Source organism: Tiliqua scincoides, chromosome 1, assembly GCF_035046505.1.
Source record: "Tiliqua scincoides isolate rTilSci1 chromosome 1, rTilSci1.hap2, whole genome shotgun sequence".
Classification (NCBI taxonomy): Eukaryota; Metazoa; Chordata; class Lepidosauria; order Squamata; family Scincidae; genus Tiliqua; species Tiliqua scincoides.
In genome coordinates this window covers 240,684,331-240,702,528 of record NC_089821.1, presented here as the reverse complement: position 1 = coordinate 240,702,528, position 18,198 = coordinate 240,684,331, and the positions used below count along the sequence as shown (strand labels likewise).

General features: G+C 45.7%; 1 protein-coding gene across 1 annotated transcript in view; it reads left to right on the top strand.

Annotated features, from left to right (window-relative positions):
* The window catches only part of MDGA1 (MAM domain containing glycosylphosphatidylinositol anchor 1), a 284,044-nt gene that overhangs the window by 90,217 nt on the left and 175,629 nt on the right, over nucleotides 1–18,198 (top strand). Inside the window, exons 2-3 of the mRNA XM_066611613.1 lie at nucleotides 2,265–2,404; nucleotides 8,513–8,687. Coding sequence (XP_066467710.1) covers nucleotides 2,265–2,404; nucleotides 8,513–8,687 — 315 coding nt within the window. The remainder of the gene's footprint in view (nucleotides 1–2,264; nucleotides 2,405–8,512; nucleotides 8,688–18,198) is intronic.

Below are 18,198 nucleotides of genomic sequence, written 5' to 3'. Positions count from 1 at the left end.
AGGCAGAGGAAGGAGGGGCAAAGATGAGCTCCAGCGTATTTGCTGTAAAGGCAAACACATTGAATCTATTAATCCACAATTGTTTGGATAGTACTTGTGGAATAATCCTGCCAATAAATCACCAGTCAACTGGAAATGGAAACAGAGGAAGCGAAGGGAAGAGAGCTCCTGTGTAGCAGTGTAGTGATCCATTGAGAATGACTCTCCATTCATAAATTACCACCTGTTAGAGCTAGTTATTAAAATGCAATGCCATTCTCATCTCATTTGTCATCTCACAGAAATCAGTCTTTGATTTTGGAGAGTCTGCTGAAGCTTTGTTTTCTCTTCTTTTTTTTTAATACAGTGGTCAGAGAGCTTTTGTCAATCTCATGCATATTGAACGGGTGGCCTGCCTGTTGTAGCTCAAATGGCCCCAGTTCACTGAGAAAACAAACTCACCTAATGCACTCCCTAGTAAGATGCCCGAATGAAATATTATTTTCTTTCTGTTGTCAGAAGTTTTTACATTCAGGAACTGCGGTCATTTCTCTGGGTTGAAGAGTGTACAAATGAGAGCAAACCAATGAAATTAAACATTTTTCCAGCTGCTCATTAGTGCAGTCTAAAAGCCAATGTCAGGGTTCTCCTTGGAGCAGAGTTGCCTGGGAGCCAACCCCCAGGCTAGGCGGCAGCAGCGAAGGGAGGGGGAGCCTGCCTTAGCCCCTGCGACTCACAGGGGAAGTGAAGCCGCAGGGCTGCCACAGGTGAACCCTCACACCCACTGGGTGTGCAGTAGTGAGGCCGGGAGGGGACTGGCCTGCAGACTCCGGGGAGCAAGCTATGGCAAGGCACGACTGGGCACTTGGTGGCAAACCTGACCTGTTCCTGAGCCCGGCACTGGGGCCGTGGGGGCGACAGGCCAGTGTCTGACCAGCCAGGTGGGCCTCCGGCAGACTGTCCGAAGCTCCAGGGCTCACTGTTGCCCCCTTGCCTGCCAGTCTGCGGGGGCAACATTGCCCACAATCACAGTCCACTCCAGGGGCAAGGGTGTGGGCAGCAGTCCCTGCAGCCTGTCTGGCAGACAGAGCAGAAGGAAGAAGCACAGGTGAGAAGGGGGGGGGGAAGGCTCAGGTGATGAGCATTATAACTCTCACATGCATAGCATTTGCTGGATTTCATCATAGCAATCTCTGTCGTGTCTTGAACATTATGCCTCCTCAGGCATTTATCCTCATCTCTTCCTTCTGGATTCTCTTTGCTTCTCTAATTTGACATCTGTTTCAGATTTAAACTAAGTCTGCAATAGATGCTTGGGATGGGTAAAGTGATGAGTTCTTCCAAACAGTCCTTCATGAAAGATTATCACTCATTATCACCATTTCCTGCTGGACGGTTCACCAGAAATGCACAGTCCATACCACAACAGAAGCATAGTTGTCAGGACTTGTTGCCTCTCTCGTGCTTTCTGCATGATCAGTGAGCGAAAGAGTTCTTATTTACAGTGACAGATATATTTTTCATTTCATGTTACCTAGTTTTTTTCACCACTTCTATTGCTGTTCTTCTTTCTTTTGTACCTTGCAAGTGACAATGTTTGCTTGAGCACTCACTCTTTGCTCATCCTGAACTGTCCTCTGCTTATTTGAGTCTTCCTCCGTTTTTGTTGTCATATGGTGCAATTGCATCAAACAAAAATAACTTGCCAGTGGTAGAGTGTACATGTTTTGCATTCGTGAGGTCCATATTTTTTACTTAATCCGTGGCACCTCCAGTTAAAAGACCTCAGGTATCTGCAAAACATTGAGGCCTTGGAGAGCCGATCAGAGTGCACATTGGAGGTTCTATGTTGTGACTACACATACAGCAAATTCATATGTTACCATTGTGGAACTTGAGTTTTGTTATAAGCTCTTAGAAACTATTGTTTGGAAATGGAGCAAAATAAAATGTGATACCTTTTTTAAAAAAAAAAAAACCATCACCACCACCAAACATGAAATAGTAAGAACAATTTTTGAGATGGCATTGCTTTAGACTTGAATTCTGGTGGCTCTAGCAGCTATGCCTGCACGTCAGCCTAGATTTCACATTCTCTTTTTCTGGAAAGTCATATTGTCATGATCTATACAGCCTTTGCAGTGTTTGCTTAAAGATCAGGGCCATCTAACCTAGCAGACTGTAGTAGTCTCTCAACAATTCAAATGTGCCAGAGAAGAACAGGGAGACACAATGGCTGTGCATGAGTTATACAAATATTGACTTCCTTTTCTTTTTTCCCATAGCTCCTGCTCAGGCCCAGATCATCCACGCTGGGCAGGCATGTGTCGTAAAGGAAGATAACATCAGTGAACGAGTGTACACTATTCGGGAGGGTGATACCCTTGTTCTGCAGTGTTTAGTTACGGGGCACCCACGTCCGCAGGTAACCTTTCTGTCCCTTTCTGTCTAACCAGCTATCAACCATTAACTCTTTATGTATTTTGCCAAAAGCCAAGCAGGCCCTGTTTGGTAGTGAAGGTGTTATCCAGAACATCCACCATTGCTCAGTGCATAGAGGTCATGCTTGCAAAGCTGACAGTTTTTATGCTTGCAAACTTGGATGCTGTGGCAGCCCAAACAGGGCAGAGATTCCTGTTAGTAGAAAAGTTGAGCCCACCTATTGTTTTTTGCTCTGTGCATATTAATTTGGAGCTTTCTAAAGTGGATACAGTCCTTGACCATGCTAGGTTTCACCACCTCATTTTCCTGAGCAACCATCACACAGCTGCCAGCGGAGGCTGACATTGAAGTGTTACTGACCTTTACTGGAGTCCCATGATATGTGGGTGAGAGACGTTCCCAACATAGCTGATGATGTGTACAGACAAAACTCTCTCTACACAGGAACACCATCACTAAAAGCCAGGCTACGATTGCCTAAATGGCCTCTGGAGAGCATGATATGATGTGAATAAGCGCCTCTGGGAGATAAGGCACATTAAGAGAAGGAGAAAGCTACAACACTTTCTCCTTTTCTTCACATATCCCCTTCCATAAGTTTACTACTCACAGAGGGGTGAATAAACCATTGTCACTCCCCTTCTACGTAGATTCACAGGCAAGAAGCAATTTGCAGATAGGATATAGAACACAACAAAGGGAAGGGAGCAATCTAGCCAAAATAATTCAAAACTAGGCTTGCTATTATTAGGCAAACACTCATTGTCACTCTACCCCCATCCAAATATGTGGAAGGCTGTTATGCATGCAAGAGTTAGATTCACACACACAGCATGAATATAGAATAGATGCCATCATTTCCTGGCCCCTGCCTTCCCTTTTTGTCAGTTTTCTCCTTGAGTTTCTTTGGCAGTTTGCTTGATCTCCAGTCCAAACTATGATTGCCACCTGGTCCATTATAAAGCATTGCTTTTGTTTATGCCTCTTAGATGGGTATTTTTAGAACAACATCCATTGTTGTCAGTGGGTAGTTTTAAAATGTGCATATATGTACATAAATTCATATTTGTGGTTGATCATTGGCCCCTGTTTTGGGAGAGGCCAGTAATCCTTTTTCAGTCACCCTCTCTTACTCTCTCTGTTTCCACTCCCCACTTTTCCAAATCAGCTCTCAACCTTTGTTTAATCCTCTCTTCTCTCAGTTAGTCCTTAAAGCTCCAAAAAGTGGTCAAACTAAATAAATGAGGCTGAAATGAAAAAAGCTGAGGAAAGATTAAAGAACTGACTGAAGCAGTCATGCAAATAGAGCACTCTCTGAAAGACTTCAGGCTCCTAATGAGAGGACAAAGGCTAAATAAATCCCTCATGGGCAGCCATTAGCTGTGAAACTCTGAACAGAACAGGGACAGTGGGTGGAAGCTGTAGAACCCTAAAATGGTTGGTAACCTTCAGTCTCGAAAGACTATGGTATAAGCCTACAGCACCCGGTATTCCCAGTCGGTCTCCCATCCAAATACTAACCAGGCCTGACCCTGCTTAGCTTCCGAGATAAGACAAGATCGGGCATGTGCAGGGTAACAGTAGAACCCTGTCATCTTATCTTTCTAAAATGTTGCCTACAATCCACATCAAGGGAGAGGATTAGACCAGTGTTTCTCAGTGTTTGGCCCCTCCTGTACCACTTTGCATTGTCCATCTACTGGGAGTACCACTGGAAGTAATTGGTGATGATGTCATTGCCGGTTACTTCCAGATTGGGAGGCCAGACACAACACGACCGACTCTGCTAAGAGGCTCAGGGTGGGCAGGAGAGCTTTTTCCAAGCATGCTAAAAATGCACACTGGAGCTCTGCCCACCAAGCTGAGCCTCTTACTGCTGCTTGTCATATTGCATTGCTGGTCTCGCTGCAGTAGCAGGTGGAAGGCATCTGGGGGTCCCACACAAACCACTGGTCATCAACTCAAGTACCGCCAGTAGTATGAGTAACTGGTTGAGAAACACTGGATTAGACTAAGGAGGAGACTCTGGGGATGGTGTCTTGTTGCAGGGCTTGGACTCCTGTTACCAGAGGAGGGGTCTGAGGACAGAGGATGGAAATGACTGGAAGAGATCTCAGAAAGTGCTTCAGAAAGCTCTCCCCCATGAATAGAGCCCCACAAGCCAGTGATGCCTTTACCAGTATGGTCTGAGAATAGAAGGTAGTTTGCCTCCCTCCACTGACTCCAAGGATTCAGCCTTGGAACTCCCAGCATTGTAGGAATCTCCCCACTGCTTGTGCCTAACAAATAGGTCCTTTAACCACCAACTCTTTCTTCTGAGAGATGGAAACACCAGACTGGTAGCAAGACTGTTTAATAAAACAGGAAATAAAAAAGTAGTATCCCCCTCAGATGGAAGATAAGTAGGGACGCTTCCCCATATCTCTCCCAAGTCTAAGCACATCTACTCAGAATTGACTCCCATTATTGGCAATGGGGCTTACTCCCAGGTAAGTGTAGACAGAATTGCAGCCTAAGAGAGAAGTAAGAAGAGGGGAAGGGTGCACATCAGAGAAGTGGCTGGGAGAGCAGCACTCTCCCTGGGTGCTTCCCCCACCCCCACATGCCAGGCTTGCCCTCCCTCCCCTCCCCCGGCTGCTCTCTTGGCAGCCAGGCAATCAGGGATCCCCCCTCACCCCAGCAAAGATATAAAGAGAGGACGTGCTAGTCAGGGCAGGAAAGGATCATGGCTTCCAGGTGATTTCAGAGAGGGAGAGAGGTTGTGATGCAGAGGACGAGAATGGCAGAGGAGTGGCAGTGGCGGTGATGCTGCTTTCAAGGCAGGCTCACAAGAGGGGAGATCACACGGGTCTCCTCTACTCACCCAAGCCCTGTGTTCAGGTCTCCACCTACATTTTCCAGCCCAGTCCAGCGGCAGGGGGCAGGGGGCTGCTCTGTCTTGCAACCCCAAGGCAGCCCATCCCGTCAAGGCAGCCAAGCTGACAAAGGTTGGTGGGGAGAAACCTGGCTGACTTGTTCACGTCTCTCCTGGTTCTTCTTTGCCTGCAATCCAAGCCTGCACTCCACGATTGGCCCCCCTGAGGGAAGCCTCGAAGTGCAGAGGGAGGTCCAGCTGGAAGGCAGCAGCACGCTTTCTGGGGAAATGTGGCACGCTGCTTTCTTTGCACATGTGCAAGCCACTTTTCATTACGTCTCAATGCCGGGAAGCTTAAAATGGCGATGCCCAGGCTTTGCTCACTTCCAAAATGGTGCCGCCTAGGTCTTTTGCCATCTTCCAAGATGGCTGCCGTCATCTTCTCGCAACTCACCAGAAATTGGATCGCGACCCACAGTTTGAGAACCACTGCTATAGAGGCTTCTGGAGGGAACTTCGAAGGACACTTCAGCTTTTGAAAACCATTTTGATTTTGAAAATGGTTTGATGAAAACCATTTCCCATTTTGATGCCTGTAAAAGTTCCGCCCAGTGGGTGGAAAACTGCAGATTTCGTTATCTGCAGTTTTCTGTGTCCATGGGGGAATCTGGGAATGGATCTCCTGCGCATTCAGAGTCACCACCCATATTTTGGAGCTGAGGGGGAAGGGAGAGGCAATATAAGCAATGACAGAGGAACCAGAAGTGGTGATATGATGGTCCCGAAAGCCTCTAGCAGAGGCTTTGATGGAGGCCACTGGTCTTTTTTAGAGGTTTCTTTGTAACTAGGAGCAATAGAAATGTGCTCTCTTGCTTTCTTTTCAAGAAAAAAAAGAGACAGATTTTTAGGTCACAGTTCCTAGAGACTGTTGGGTTTGAGAATATGGACCTGTGTCCTCTGCTTTGTGGATAGACCTGTTCTGAGAAGCTAAAGAGCTATGTGGCCATGACTGTACCACACAGAGCATCATATCCTTTTCAAAAGGCAAATCTGGCATCGGTTTAACATCTGCCATTCCACTCCCCACATACCCAAAAACCCAGTGCAAACAAATATCTTTGGCCTTTCAGCTGCAGGGAAAATATTTAATAAATAAAATGTCTACTAAAGACTCGTCAGAGGCTGAAATAGTCAAGGAGAAACAGTTCTGTACTCCAAATAACCCCCTTATCCTTTTGTGTGCCCCTTCATGCATCTTATTCCCCAATATCACATCTATTCCTCACAGTTCCCGTCTTCTAGTCATCGGCTGCAACTCCTTCACCATAATTCTGCACTCTGAAACATGTTGTGACCAGCATGTATTAAGCAAATTAACAACCCAATCCTATCCTTTTCCCCTCCGTGCTGGTGCAGCCATACTGAAAAGGTACGTGTTGTATCCAGTAGGGAAAAGGGGATTTAAAACTCTTACCCCTCTGTAAGCTTCCCCTTCTACAATGGGTCTCCTCAGATCTGCACCCGCTGTTTAGCTGGTGCAAGTCCAAGGAGTGTAAGGGGCTAGGGAGGCCATGAAAAGGGAGGATAGGCTCTGGTGCACGCCATTATCACTGAATCTTTCCTGCAGTCCCTTGCCCCCTGTTTCTTCACAGTCTTCCTGCGTCCTTTTCCTTCCTGCCCAGTTTTGCCCCCTCCGCACCCTTGCCTTACTTGGTCTGGCATGTCCAGGGTGATCTGCCAACGTCCTGGGAGTGCTGCTACCTCTTGTGTTAGTGCCCTCAAAATGGTCAGCACTGTACAATCTTTTGGCAACCATTTTATCACAGTGGAGCTCAGTTCCACTGTTGTAAACCCCTCCACCCAACAGCCCAACCCAGAACAGGATTGGAATGTAACTACCTGATTCTGTGCATGTAGTGTAAATCCCACTGAGTTCAATGAGACTTATTTTAGTAAGTGTGCATAGGAATAGGATTGCAGCCCTTAGTACCTTTATGTAAACTTGGATGATTTGCTTTACTTGTTATTTTTTGGTTGCAGAATTTGAATGGTTCAACAATAAATAGGTCAGAGGCTTTTTCACTTCCAAGCATATGTGGTACTTGGGTTGCTGCTTAGTCTTCTGCAACAGCGCCAGTCAGTGAAAGGCCTTTGGCTTGTGCTGGGGATAAGGGCGCCTCTGTGTGGCTCTCATCCAGGCTTCCTCAGTGTCCTCTGCTCTACTGAGCCGAATTCTACTACTGTGTTTCAGCCAGCTATCTATTTTGCCATCTGCCCAAATGAAATGGGAAGGCAGCCTCTTGTGACTGGGCTGTCCAACAACCAGAGTACTGCATCCCTTTCCATGCTTGGTGCACCCCATCCCACTTTCACCTGTCATTCTGCATAAGCTCTTCTGTTCCGCTGTTTCAGTGACCTGTTTCTTTCTTCCATCCTGCCTGTGATTGTATATCAGGAATTCAAAGGCAGCTTACTCCAGAATGAGGGAGTTTTGAGGGTCAAATCATACATTATGAGAAGTGTGTGCTTCACTCAGTGCTTTCATGCTTGTTTTTTTTTTTTTTTTACTTTTTCACAACTCTGCAGTTCACTCATTCTTTCAGTGCAGAAAGCACCTTAGAAAGCAGGCTTGATAAACAAACAAACAAACAAAACAAAAGACATACACACATGCAGGGAGAGGGGAGGGAGAGAGAGGGGAAGAGCACTGTGGAACTGACTCCAGAGAAAGGGAAGCAACACTATAGCAGTTGTTTCTGCATTTCTTACTTCTGAAATTTAACAGTTTAAATATTCCCAGTGTCCGGAGAGGCAGAGAGATGAAAAGGAGCTGACTGAAGTGTGATAAAGGCTTTGTAGATGTAAACCTTTTTACCAGTCATCTCTCACCCTCCAGGAAACAGAGCTGGAGAGACCAATTAGCCTTAAGCCGACGCATGATGTTTGGCTCTTGGAACATATACTGTAATTGCTTGCTGAAATGACACGGCGGGAGTTCTTGCCCCTTGACAAGTACTGCTGCAATGGTAGATGGGTGGGTGAAGGCCTCGGCTGGAACACATTTAGGTCAGTTTTTAAAAATTCAAAAGATGTGAAGCACGAAGTGCCGGGCCAGTTTGCATGTGATGATTTGCTGCCCCAGGCTAATGCCCAGGCCTCTGTTAGTCTCTGTGTCCACTTTATAGCTGTGCTTTCTTTCTCTCCTTTCTCTCTGTCTTTTTCATTCCCTTCTTCTAGGTGAGGTGGACCAAAACGGCTGGCAGCGCCTCGGACAAATTCCAGGAGACATCAGTGTTTAATGAAACTCTTCGGATTGAGAAGATCCAGAGGCTGCAGGGGGGTCGCTATTACTGTAAAGCAGAGAATGGGGTTGGGGTCCCTGCCATCAAGTCCATTCGAGTAGATGTGCAGTGTAAGTCATTTTGTGGCCATCCAAAGCTTCCCACAGTTCTACTGTGTGCCTGTGTCTGAATGTTTGGCTGCTGAAACTCTGCATGGACCTAGAACTATCCTCATACCTCAGAGCAAAGGGACAGGCATTGCTCTTCCTAGCCTTGGATGAGCAATGTGATCGAGGTGCTGCTGTGCCTTCAGCCAAAAGTACTGTGCAGGGCTGTTGTAAAGATAAAATGGAATTATCTCATATTTCCAATCTGAATGCAAACAAATATGACAACTGAATACTATAAATAAATGCGAGATCTCAGTAAGCAGGAAACGATGCTAATTGTAAAGAAGGCCATTATGCTAACTGCAAGTGGCCTTGAGTGTCCCATTCTGGAGGGAAAGGTGGAATGCCAATTGTTTAAATAAACGAGATACCACAGCATGAACAGAAAAGAGGCCTATTTTGGCATTTCTGGAGCCTCTTGCTTCTCTGCTTAGGGGTCTCATGTTTCAGACCCGTTACCCATTCACTTAGGGCCCATTGAAGGTTACATTTTTCTTTTATGCAGCAAAAAAACAGGCAGGCAGGACAGCAGGCAGAGACAACAGCAGCAGGAGCGTGGCAAGTGCGGCGCCCGAAGCTTTTGCCCCCTTGCCCCAGGTCCACCATTGGATGTGTGCCAAAACACAGAGATCTGAGAAATCAGTGATCTTTTGTTGCCACTAAAGGTCACTGAAATGCCGCAGATTGTGCTGCCTCCCCTCAAAGAAAATCACAGTGTTTGGGGGAACCTCCTCTTCTCCTGCCACGTAACTCCGCCACCCCACTCTTCATTGCTTTAAACGTAATGGCTCATCTTTGGGTACATTCGTGTTGAGAAGATCTCTTCTCTCATGTTGAGAAGATTTTATTTCTTGTGGAATTTCCCTTTGCTTCTAGGATGCAGTTTAGATCTAAGCTGATGCAGAGCCCTGCTGTTCTTCATGCATCTCTGACCTTTAGAGCTATGGGGTCAATTGGGTGGCCAAGGGCTTTCCAATACTAACATCTACTCTGCAGATGGACTTGGTAATACGCCTCCTTCTTTCTGCTTCTTTTTCTTTTTCCATGCTGGAGAAGAGCCTGCATTTTACAAGCCTGTGTTAGATGCATGAATGAGAGGGCAGGGAAGATCTAGGTTAATCTTTCCAGTGATGGCCCTTAAATGTATACACCATTGTTTGGCATCATGTGTTCTGCTTCCCCTGTCCTTGACACACCGCAAGGTAAATATTCACTTTCACTCTATAGGTCCTAGGTTTGTTGCTTTTAGTGGTCAGACCCAATGCTCACACACAGTGGAACATATAACGTGATACAGTGCAAGTTGCACAAGGAACTCCATTTGATGCAGTTAATCTGGAGAAAAGCCCCTTAATGTAACTTTAAAAGGTGAACCTATTTGAGATGTTGGACACTGTTTCGGTTTGGCCAGAACTGAAATGACACCTCTGTCCCTCCCTCTTTTTGGACCAATGTAAAATTATTGCTAGCACTTGGAGAGAGTAAAACAAGCACATAATATGCTACAGGTTTCTGTTATGACTATACTAAAATCATTGGAATGTCACCAGCTGTGAACATAGTCTCATTATTTGCCTACCATCCTATCCTGAAGGTAGTACATTTTCAAAAGAAGAAAACATTGAAGGTCAAATTCCTAAACAGGTCTCAGCTTGCAGCAGATCATCAGGTCATGTGTTGTAGCTTATCCAATCGGATCTGTTTTCAAAGCTGCCCTGAATCCCTGAAGAAGAGAAGCCAGGCAGGCTGCCTCTGTTTCCAATTGATGCCAGCAAGGCAGGTGTGCTGGGGCTCTATGAAACTGCTGTCACTGGCAGAACGTGCCCAGCTATCAGCATTAATCAGGAAAGCTGTTGTTTGGAGCCTTTCCATGTTGGGAGGAAGGGAAAGGGAAGCCAGATGGAAGAAAGGGACATTTAAAAGTTATGTTGGTGTTGAGACATCCCACATGGTTATCTCACTTGGCAGATTCCCAGCTCTGGGCTGAATTTATCTGTGAAGTGACTTTACTGAAATTTTCATCATTGCAGGCATGCATCTGCCTGGTAATGGGTATGCTGCATATATGTGGTCCTTATGACGTGCTTTTTCACAGGTGTTCAAAGTTCTTCTAAGTTCATGCTTATGTTTACCAAAATCACTTTCCCTTGGCTTGGGGTATATCAGAAGTATGCAGAATGCAAAGGTACAGATAAAGGGCAGGTGGTCTACCTATACCGTAGGTTCTGCATGCAGTAGATATTTTGTGGCACTCATGGACAGGAGGTCCTATGGACCCATTCCCCTTTTGCATGGAGTGAGATCTACAGTCCAGTCTGGCTCTTTTTGTTTTTCCCCAGCTCAGTACACCAGAATCAGAACTACGTCATGTGCAATGTACTTAGTCCTGCCAAGGCATGTTTCATACTTCATTACTTGACTTTGTGGCGCACATGCCAAAAAGATTTGCTACCACTGCGCTAAAAGAAAGGCTGTTAGCATGGAACCGACTCCGGTGTAACATTAATATACTTTACAGTGCAATCCTATCTTGCACTGGAACAGGCAGGCCAGGAGGCTTGCACTGTATTCAGCGCGAGATAGGGCACCAAAGTGGTTCAGCCGGAGGTAAGGAGAAACTTCCCCTTACCCCCAGGTAAGCCACTGCAGCCCCTATGGGTCTCCTCGGACTTGTGCCACCTCCAGAGGTTGCGCAAGTCTGAGAAGAGCTGTTCAGGAATGGGGGTTGGGATCCGGCATAACAGCTGGATCCCAGCCCCGCCTACCGCTCCCTGCCCACCCACCCCAATGCTGCTCTTCGCCCACCCTTCCCCTGCCCTGGAATTCCTCCCTCTGCCTCCTCCCCACCTGAGTCAGCTGAACTCAGCCAACACAACTTACCTGGGGGAAGCTGCCACTGAGGCTGGATGCAGCCTCCGTGCTCCAGCACACCTCCATGTGCTGGCGCAACTTCCGCCTGAGGAGGTGTAAAAGTGCTTTACGGCATGTTTGCAACTCTCCTAGGCTGACTCAAGGGACTTGTGCTAGCCTAACATGAAGTTAGGGTTGCGCCCTTAGTTTCTTATTCCCTTTGTGTAATTGTGAGCACCTAACGCATGTCCAGCTGCAAACCCATGTGGCTTCTGCTAATGTGTTCTAAGGTTCGATCACTTGGATGATTCTCACCTGTGGTGGAACAGTCTGAGGCTCAGTTCGGAAACATGGAAACTTGCAGAAAGGCAACAAGAATGCATGTGCTAGATCTCAGGATACAAAAGAACTTCCTGGGGCATCCAGGAGACCACTTAGAGAGCAGGAAGAAAAATGGCAGTTCTCAAGTCAAACTATAGTATTCTTGCACAAATGTCATTGGGAAGGTAATGTGCCACCTTGCCACAGTGAGCATTGTTTTCCTTGAATGATCCCTGGCATGATGAGAAATGGTAGTCACTATGCCTTGCAATTGTTAGAAAGCTAAAGTTCTCCTGGATGTGATAACCATGAGACCTAACCATGCTGAGGTGAATTTGCAAGGAAAAATTGCCAGCCAGAATTATCAGGGAAAAGTCACCTTGTGGCTATTTTAATCACATAGAAAATGAATGAGAGAATTGGTCTACAGATAATTGAGATTTACATCGGGTAAGTTCCATTGTAGCTTGATTTGTGTGTCATCTCTAAAGCCCAATAATTCTCTTTCAGCTATTTCATTGTCACTGATTATTTTAGTGCATGGATCAAGGTAAAAAGGAGACCTGAAGCCTATCCAGCTAGGAAGTACTGCAAGAAAAGGGATAGAAAATGTGGAGCTTGGGGAGAAAAATAGTGATGAGCCCAATGGGAAGCATATTTCCTCACTTGAATGGTGAATGTAATCACAAAGCACTGAAAAAATAATAACTGAAAGTTCAGTTACCACACAAAGGTCTTATTCTCCCATTAATATAAACGAGGGTCCCTCTGCATGTTGTAGTGAATGCGTAGTTCTGAGCCATAACCATTCAGGGGTTTTAATCATCCCTCCAAATGAGTCTGCCGTGTCTATCTTAGGTCATTGTAGGTGTTTGCAAAAAGATTTATAGAGGGACAGGAGAATACTGGCACTTAGGAGGAATATAGGAAGGGGGTATTAAAGGGGATGACTTAGGATGATGGAGTGGTGCAGTGAGAGTTAGCAGAGATCAACCAGATCTCTCCCTAACAATGTGTTAAGGAAGGGTCTTTGTGGGTCTGTATCTCTTTGTGCTTATCCTCTCTCCTTTTTGTCGCTGTCACCATCCTGCTAACAATTCTGCCCATTTCTGAGTTACAAACCTGAAATTATCAGGCTAATAAAGCTCCACGTCCGTTGCAGACCCTGTCTCTTCAAAACATGGCCCTCATTAAAATATGCAAATAGCTTAGTTCAGGTCTGTGTCTCCATGGGAAACATCTGCTTTAAACAGAACCTAATCTCATGGAACAGATTTTCCAGGCTTGGATATATCTAAACTAATATTTTATTTATTATTTTATTTTTTCTATTTGTACTCCGCCTTCCTCCTCGAAGGGAAGAGGGGCACCCAAGGGTACCCAATTTTAAAAGCCAGTAGCATATAAGGATTTGCCTGAAGAGGGGACAGGAACACAGACTTTGTTTTAATGTACTCTGTGACACCAACTGCTGATGCAAGCCATTTTCATTAGTTGTATCTCATAGATCCTTCACTTCTTGAAGCAAAGGGCTTGATTTTGGTCTTTGTTGGTGTCTTCATTCCATTAAGTGCAATGACTATCCTCCTTTTGCCACTTCAGCAGTCAGGAAGCAGGGTCATATGAAATGTGATAACCAGTTTCATTGAGCTGGTTTAGCCCTGTCTTTATTAGCAGAAGATTAAATGAAGCGGAGCATAAATGGATGGCACCAAGAATGATACTGTTTGGTTACCCACTCAAGGACTTCCTCCTCCTCCATCCACTGATTTTGATGAGACCTATTAAAAAGAACCAAACTATGCCTTTGTCAGAACTACATGGCAGCAGCCTTTCTTAATTCTATCATTTCACACTATAACTTTGGGGTCACAATTTTGAATGCTCCCTATGTAAAAACACCATCCTGCATGAAAAAAATGCAGCACATAAAGGATCCAACCCAATTCTTTCTCACTTATGCTAGCTTTTTACTTGCAGGACATTATTTTATTTTTAGGTGAATGGGAATATTTACAAATTTGATTCCCTACCTGAAATGAGAAAAGGTGTCAGACATACAAAGGATTTGTTTTTGCAAGATGTATAGATCAGATGTATAAAGTAGAAATCTATGCTCTTTATTAATATAGGACACAAACTTAAAAATAATGAATCGTACCTTGTTTTGCTATCTTGTTTGCTCTGAGGGGGCAGAATACACAGTTTACTCAATTGACTTATCGCTCCCATGCAGATACATAGACTTGCCCTTCCAGGCTCCTGGAAGGTGACTTGCCTATAGTAGTCTTGTACTAGTTAATGACTAATCTGCCAAGCACAAAGGGAGGGCAACAGTGAATCTAGGAAGGTGGAGGAGACCTCTATAGTATGAATGGGAGGCCAGAGATAAAGACAAACAGAGAGAGATCCTGGTGGAATATCAGAAAGAAAACATGAGCAACCTTGCTACATACAACTGGAGTAACTCTGTTTTCCCATTCAGGGAGGAGAGTGTACAGACCAGGAGGAATGAATGAAGATCTGTATGGGAGCTGAAACAATTGTTCATGCTTTGCAAAGTTTTTAATTTCTAAAATCTATATTTTTCAAAATCCAGATAAAGGATTTGGCTCATATGCTTAATTGGTAGGAACAGATTAATTGTTTAATGACTTGTGGGAGAGGAGCAGAAGGCAAGCAATGGGTGTCACTTCTTACATTTTGCTTCCCATGTTTTACATGATTGTCTTATAGTATTCCTCTTGGTGAAATGGTTCTCCTTCACAGTGTGTTGCTTGTGTTTGTTTTACCTCCTTTTAAGTTTTTCCACATTCCTAAATTAACTATTTAACTGAACTCTTCTCCGTAAATTGACTATGTAGCAGATATCTCTGCATCCATGGAGAAGGCATCATTTTGACAATGACACGTATCATGGTTGAGGCATGTAAACTCATACCAGGTTGCCTGTGTTTCAGTGGGAGACTGGATTATCTCTAGGATTTTTTTCCTGCTTTGATGCAGTAGTATTAAACAACTCTGTGACTTTGCCTCAGGTATCAGTTGGGACTATCTCATGTTTTAGCCGAGCTGTATTTGTTGGTTAAGGTGGGGATGTGGAGGGTGGTCTCAAACTTTCCTCTCATCTGCCCTTACTCCTGGAGCTCCAGCTGATCAGTAGACAGTTGGAAAGGACAGATGGAGGGCAGGATAGGGCATAGGGCCTAGCAGTTAGCAACCACCACACCATTCACTACCCTCTGCTTCACTGTCTTTGCTGAGTAAGATGGGAGTGAACTGGGGAAAAGTAATATTTGCTGCTGTCACTTTGAAAACCTAGGTAGAAGGAGGACACGTTGGGAAAACCTTTTCAGATTAACAGAGAATCCCAATATCCAAGGGGTCGCCTTAAAACCTCACAATACCAGAACATAGGTAGTTTAGTAGATGGGCCATACTTGGTACTAGGGTATTTGTGTCCTGGGAGATTGTGTTCTGGTCAAATGCATCCTGGTCACTGGTGTCCCTGAATATTTGGATCTGGTTTTTTTTTGTGCATACCGGCCATTTGCATCCCACTATAACTGAGCAAGAAACCCTATGTTATGTATCTGAAGCCTCTTATCCCAGCTGTAACCCAGTGGTTCCCAAACTATGTGCCACAGCGCCTGAGGGTATCATTGCAAATTCACAAAGATGCCATGGGATGTCCCAGGTGGTCTCTTCCTGACTCTCCCAGCTGCTGTCATGTTGGGTCACACAAGATTTCATGCAGTCCAAGATAGTGGCATCCAGAAGAGCCAGGAAGAAGAGACTGCTATGAGAGAAGGGTGCCGTGACCACAGTAAGTTTGGGAACTGCTGCCCTAACTCTACTTTTGCATTTTAAAAATAAAAAGTGCATCTAATATTAATATTGTACAGGTCCCCCCATACCTGTGAATTCACTTATCCATGGTGGGTGCCACATGTGTCCCCCCTAGAGGTGAAAGGTCTGAACCCAGCAGAGGCCACGGACATCCACGGCCTCTGCTGGGCTCAGACAGCCTTAGAGGCAACAACGTGACATCTGAAAAACTGGAAGTAACTTTTTTTTTGCCTCTAAGGCTCAGTCTGAGTCCCACAGAGGCCGCGGACACGGGGTGGGTGGCATTCACCCGAATCCACCATTTCATTTAACCGTGGGGGGTTCTGGAACAGAACACCTGCGGATACAGGGGCACACCTGTATACATATATTGGGACACAAATTTTGGGGGCTCTAGAAGAACAGATGCAAATGTCCAATACTGGGTTACATTGAACTGGGACACAGTTGTCCAGGACACAATGCTTTTGTCACTACCATACCCCTCCCTTCCAGTGAAATGAGCTCCAGCAGATACAACAAGCAGCCCAATCCTACTCCATCTCAAAGTGTTTAGCACTGCTGTTGCAGCTTGCACAGCATGCTATAGACGAGCTAGGGACCAGACAACACAAGAGAGGTAAGTAAAGATGTTTTTAACTAACTTCCCTTTAGGTCACCTGGTCGCCAGTGGGTCTCCTCAGACTTACACCAGCTCTTTTGCTAGCATATGTCTGAGGAGACTCTGGGGTGGGAAGGGGGGGTATAATCAGGTTCACATGGCTGTTGCCAAGATCCACTCTCTTCTGCTCCAACCTGGTCTGCTCCCTGCCCCACTGCTTCCCCAATCCAGCCCCAGTGCCAATTTATGAACAATGGGAGAGGTTCTGAGGTCTGGTATTGCCCACACACAGCCTCTGGGGCTTTGTGCTAGTGGCAGCAGCAGCCTGCAGAACAGTGGAGTGACTGCTGGGCCAGTTACCTGAGGATTTATGGGTGGAATGAGGAATCATGGTTGGAAGCTCCAGTAAAAGCAGTTTGTGGAGTCCCAGTAGTTTCTTTTGTTTCCCCCTCCCCCATTTGGCCACATGTTGTTTGACAGCATCATGTCAGTAGTTCCAGTCGTCTGGTTCATACATGTGAGCAGGGAGGCAAGAAAGAGAGATGATGGTCTCATCACCCATATGGAACATGGGGAGATTATTCAAGTTTACACGAGCTGACGTAGGAGGAACAGGTGGAGGGGCGAATGAGCCCTTGCCAGGTGTGTTCCATTTTCACACCACATGCCATGCAGGCTTTCTCCTTCTCTAACTGTTTTGCTCCTCCTTTTCAACCATTACCCATTCCCTTCAAATTCCGGTTCCATGTGTCTCATCTCTACCTGGAATGTCATCCGCTCTGCAGTCATTGGCTGCTCCCCACCACTACTGGAGTTTGGTGAAATGGATCCCTCTGGATGATTGGGTTCATTCATTATGGAATCAGGAACTAAATTCTTCCAAGCTCAGGTTCTAAGAGGCACTGAAAACTCTAACATGGTTTTGCCACCTTGCAAGAGCACATACAGAGTGCTGCTCTTATATCGCTGTTTACTCTGACTGTCCAGTTGATCCCAACAAACAGCAAAGAAACCAAAGGCTGATTGCTTTTAACCCCAGCTGTTTATATGCCAGACCACATTCTTTGTGCCTTTTAGAAAGAAGGAGCTTCCCCCAAAGAAACTGCAGAAAATCACAAAGGCAAAAGAAGACACTGAACTTGCCACAGCTTAACAAAGAAATATTGCTGGAGTATCAGAAGAATGGATGACAAGGCAGGACACAGGACCCAACAGCTAGCAACTGGCAGTCCTGCTCTATTTCACCCTCTTGACTGGGTAAATTGGGGTTGGACTGAGGAAAGGTAGTCTTTGCTGCCACCGTGCAAAGCCAGAAAGCCTAGACCAGAAGCAGGTTGCCTTAGGAAAACCTTCATCCCATATTAATTGTCCCCAAATTTGAGGGGTCTCCTCAAAACTAAAAACTACTAAATTGTATTCACCCATTTCCTCCTAGGGCATTGGTTCTCAAAGTGGGGTGTCGCAACACCACAGCCTCTGCCTCCTTAAGGGGTGAGGGAAGGGGGAAGACAGCGACGCAGTCCTCAGGATCGCACTGCTGCAGGGGCTGGGGGGCTTTTAAAAATATAATGTACCTGCTGCTGGTGTCTGGGGAGTGCGGGGAGCACCACTGAGCGCTCTGCAGGGCTCCTTGTGTCTTGTAGAAAGTGAAAAAAGTGATCATAACCTACTTCTGGTTTCACAATTGCAACCCAGAAGTGGGTTCACAGTTGCTATTTTCACCTTCTACAAGCAGCAGGGAGCCCTGCAGAGTGCTCTGTGGGGCTCCCTTCATTCCCCCCCCACCCCAGCAGCTGGTAAGTTATGTTTTTAAAAAGCCCCAAGAAGTTATGCTTTTAAAAAGCCCCCCTT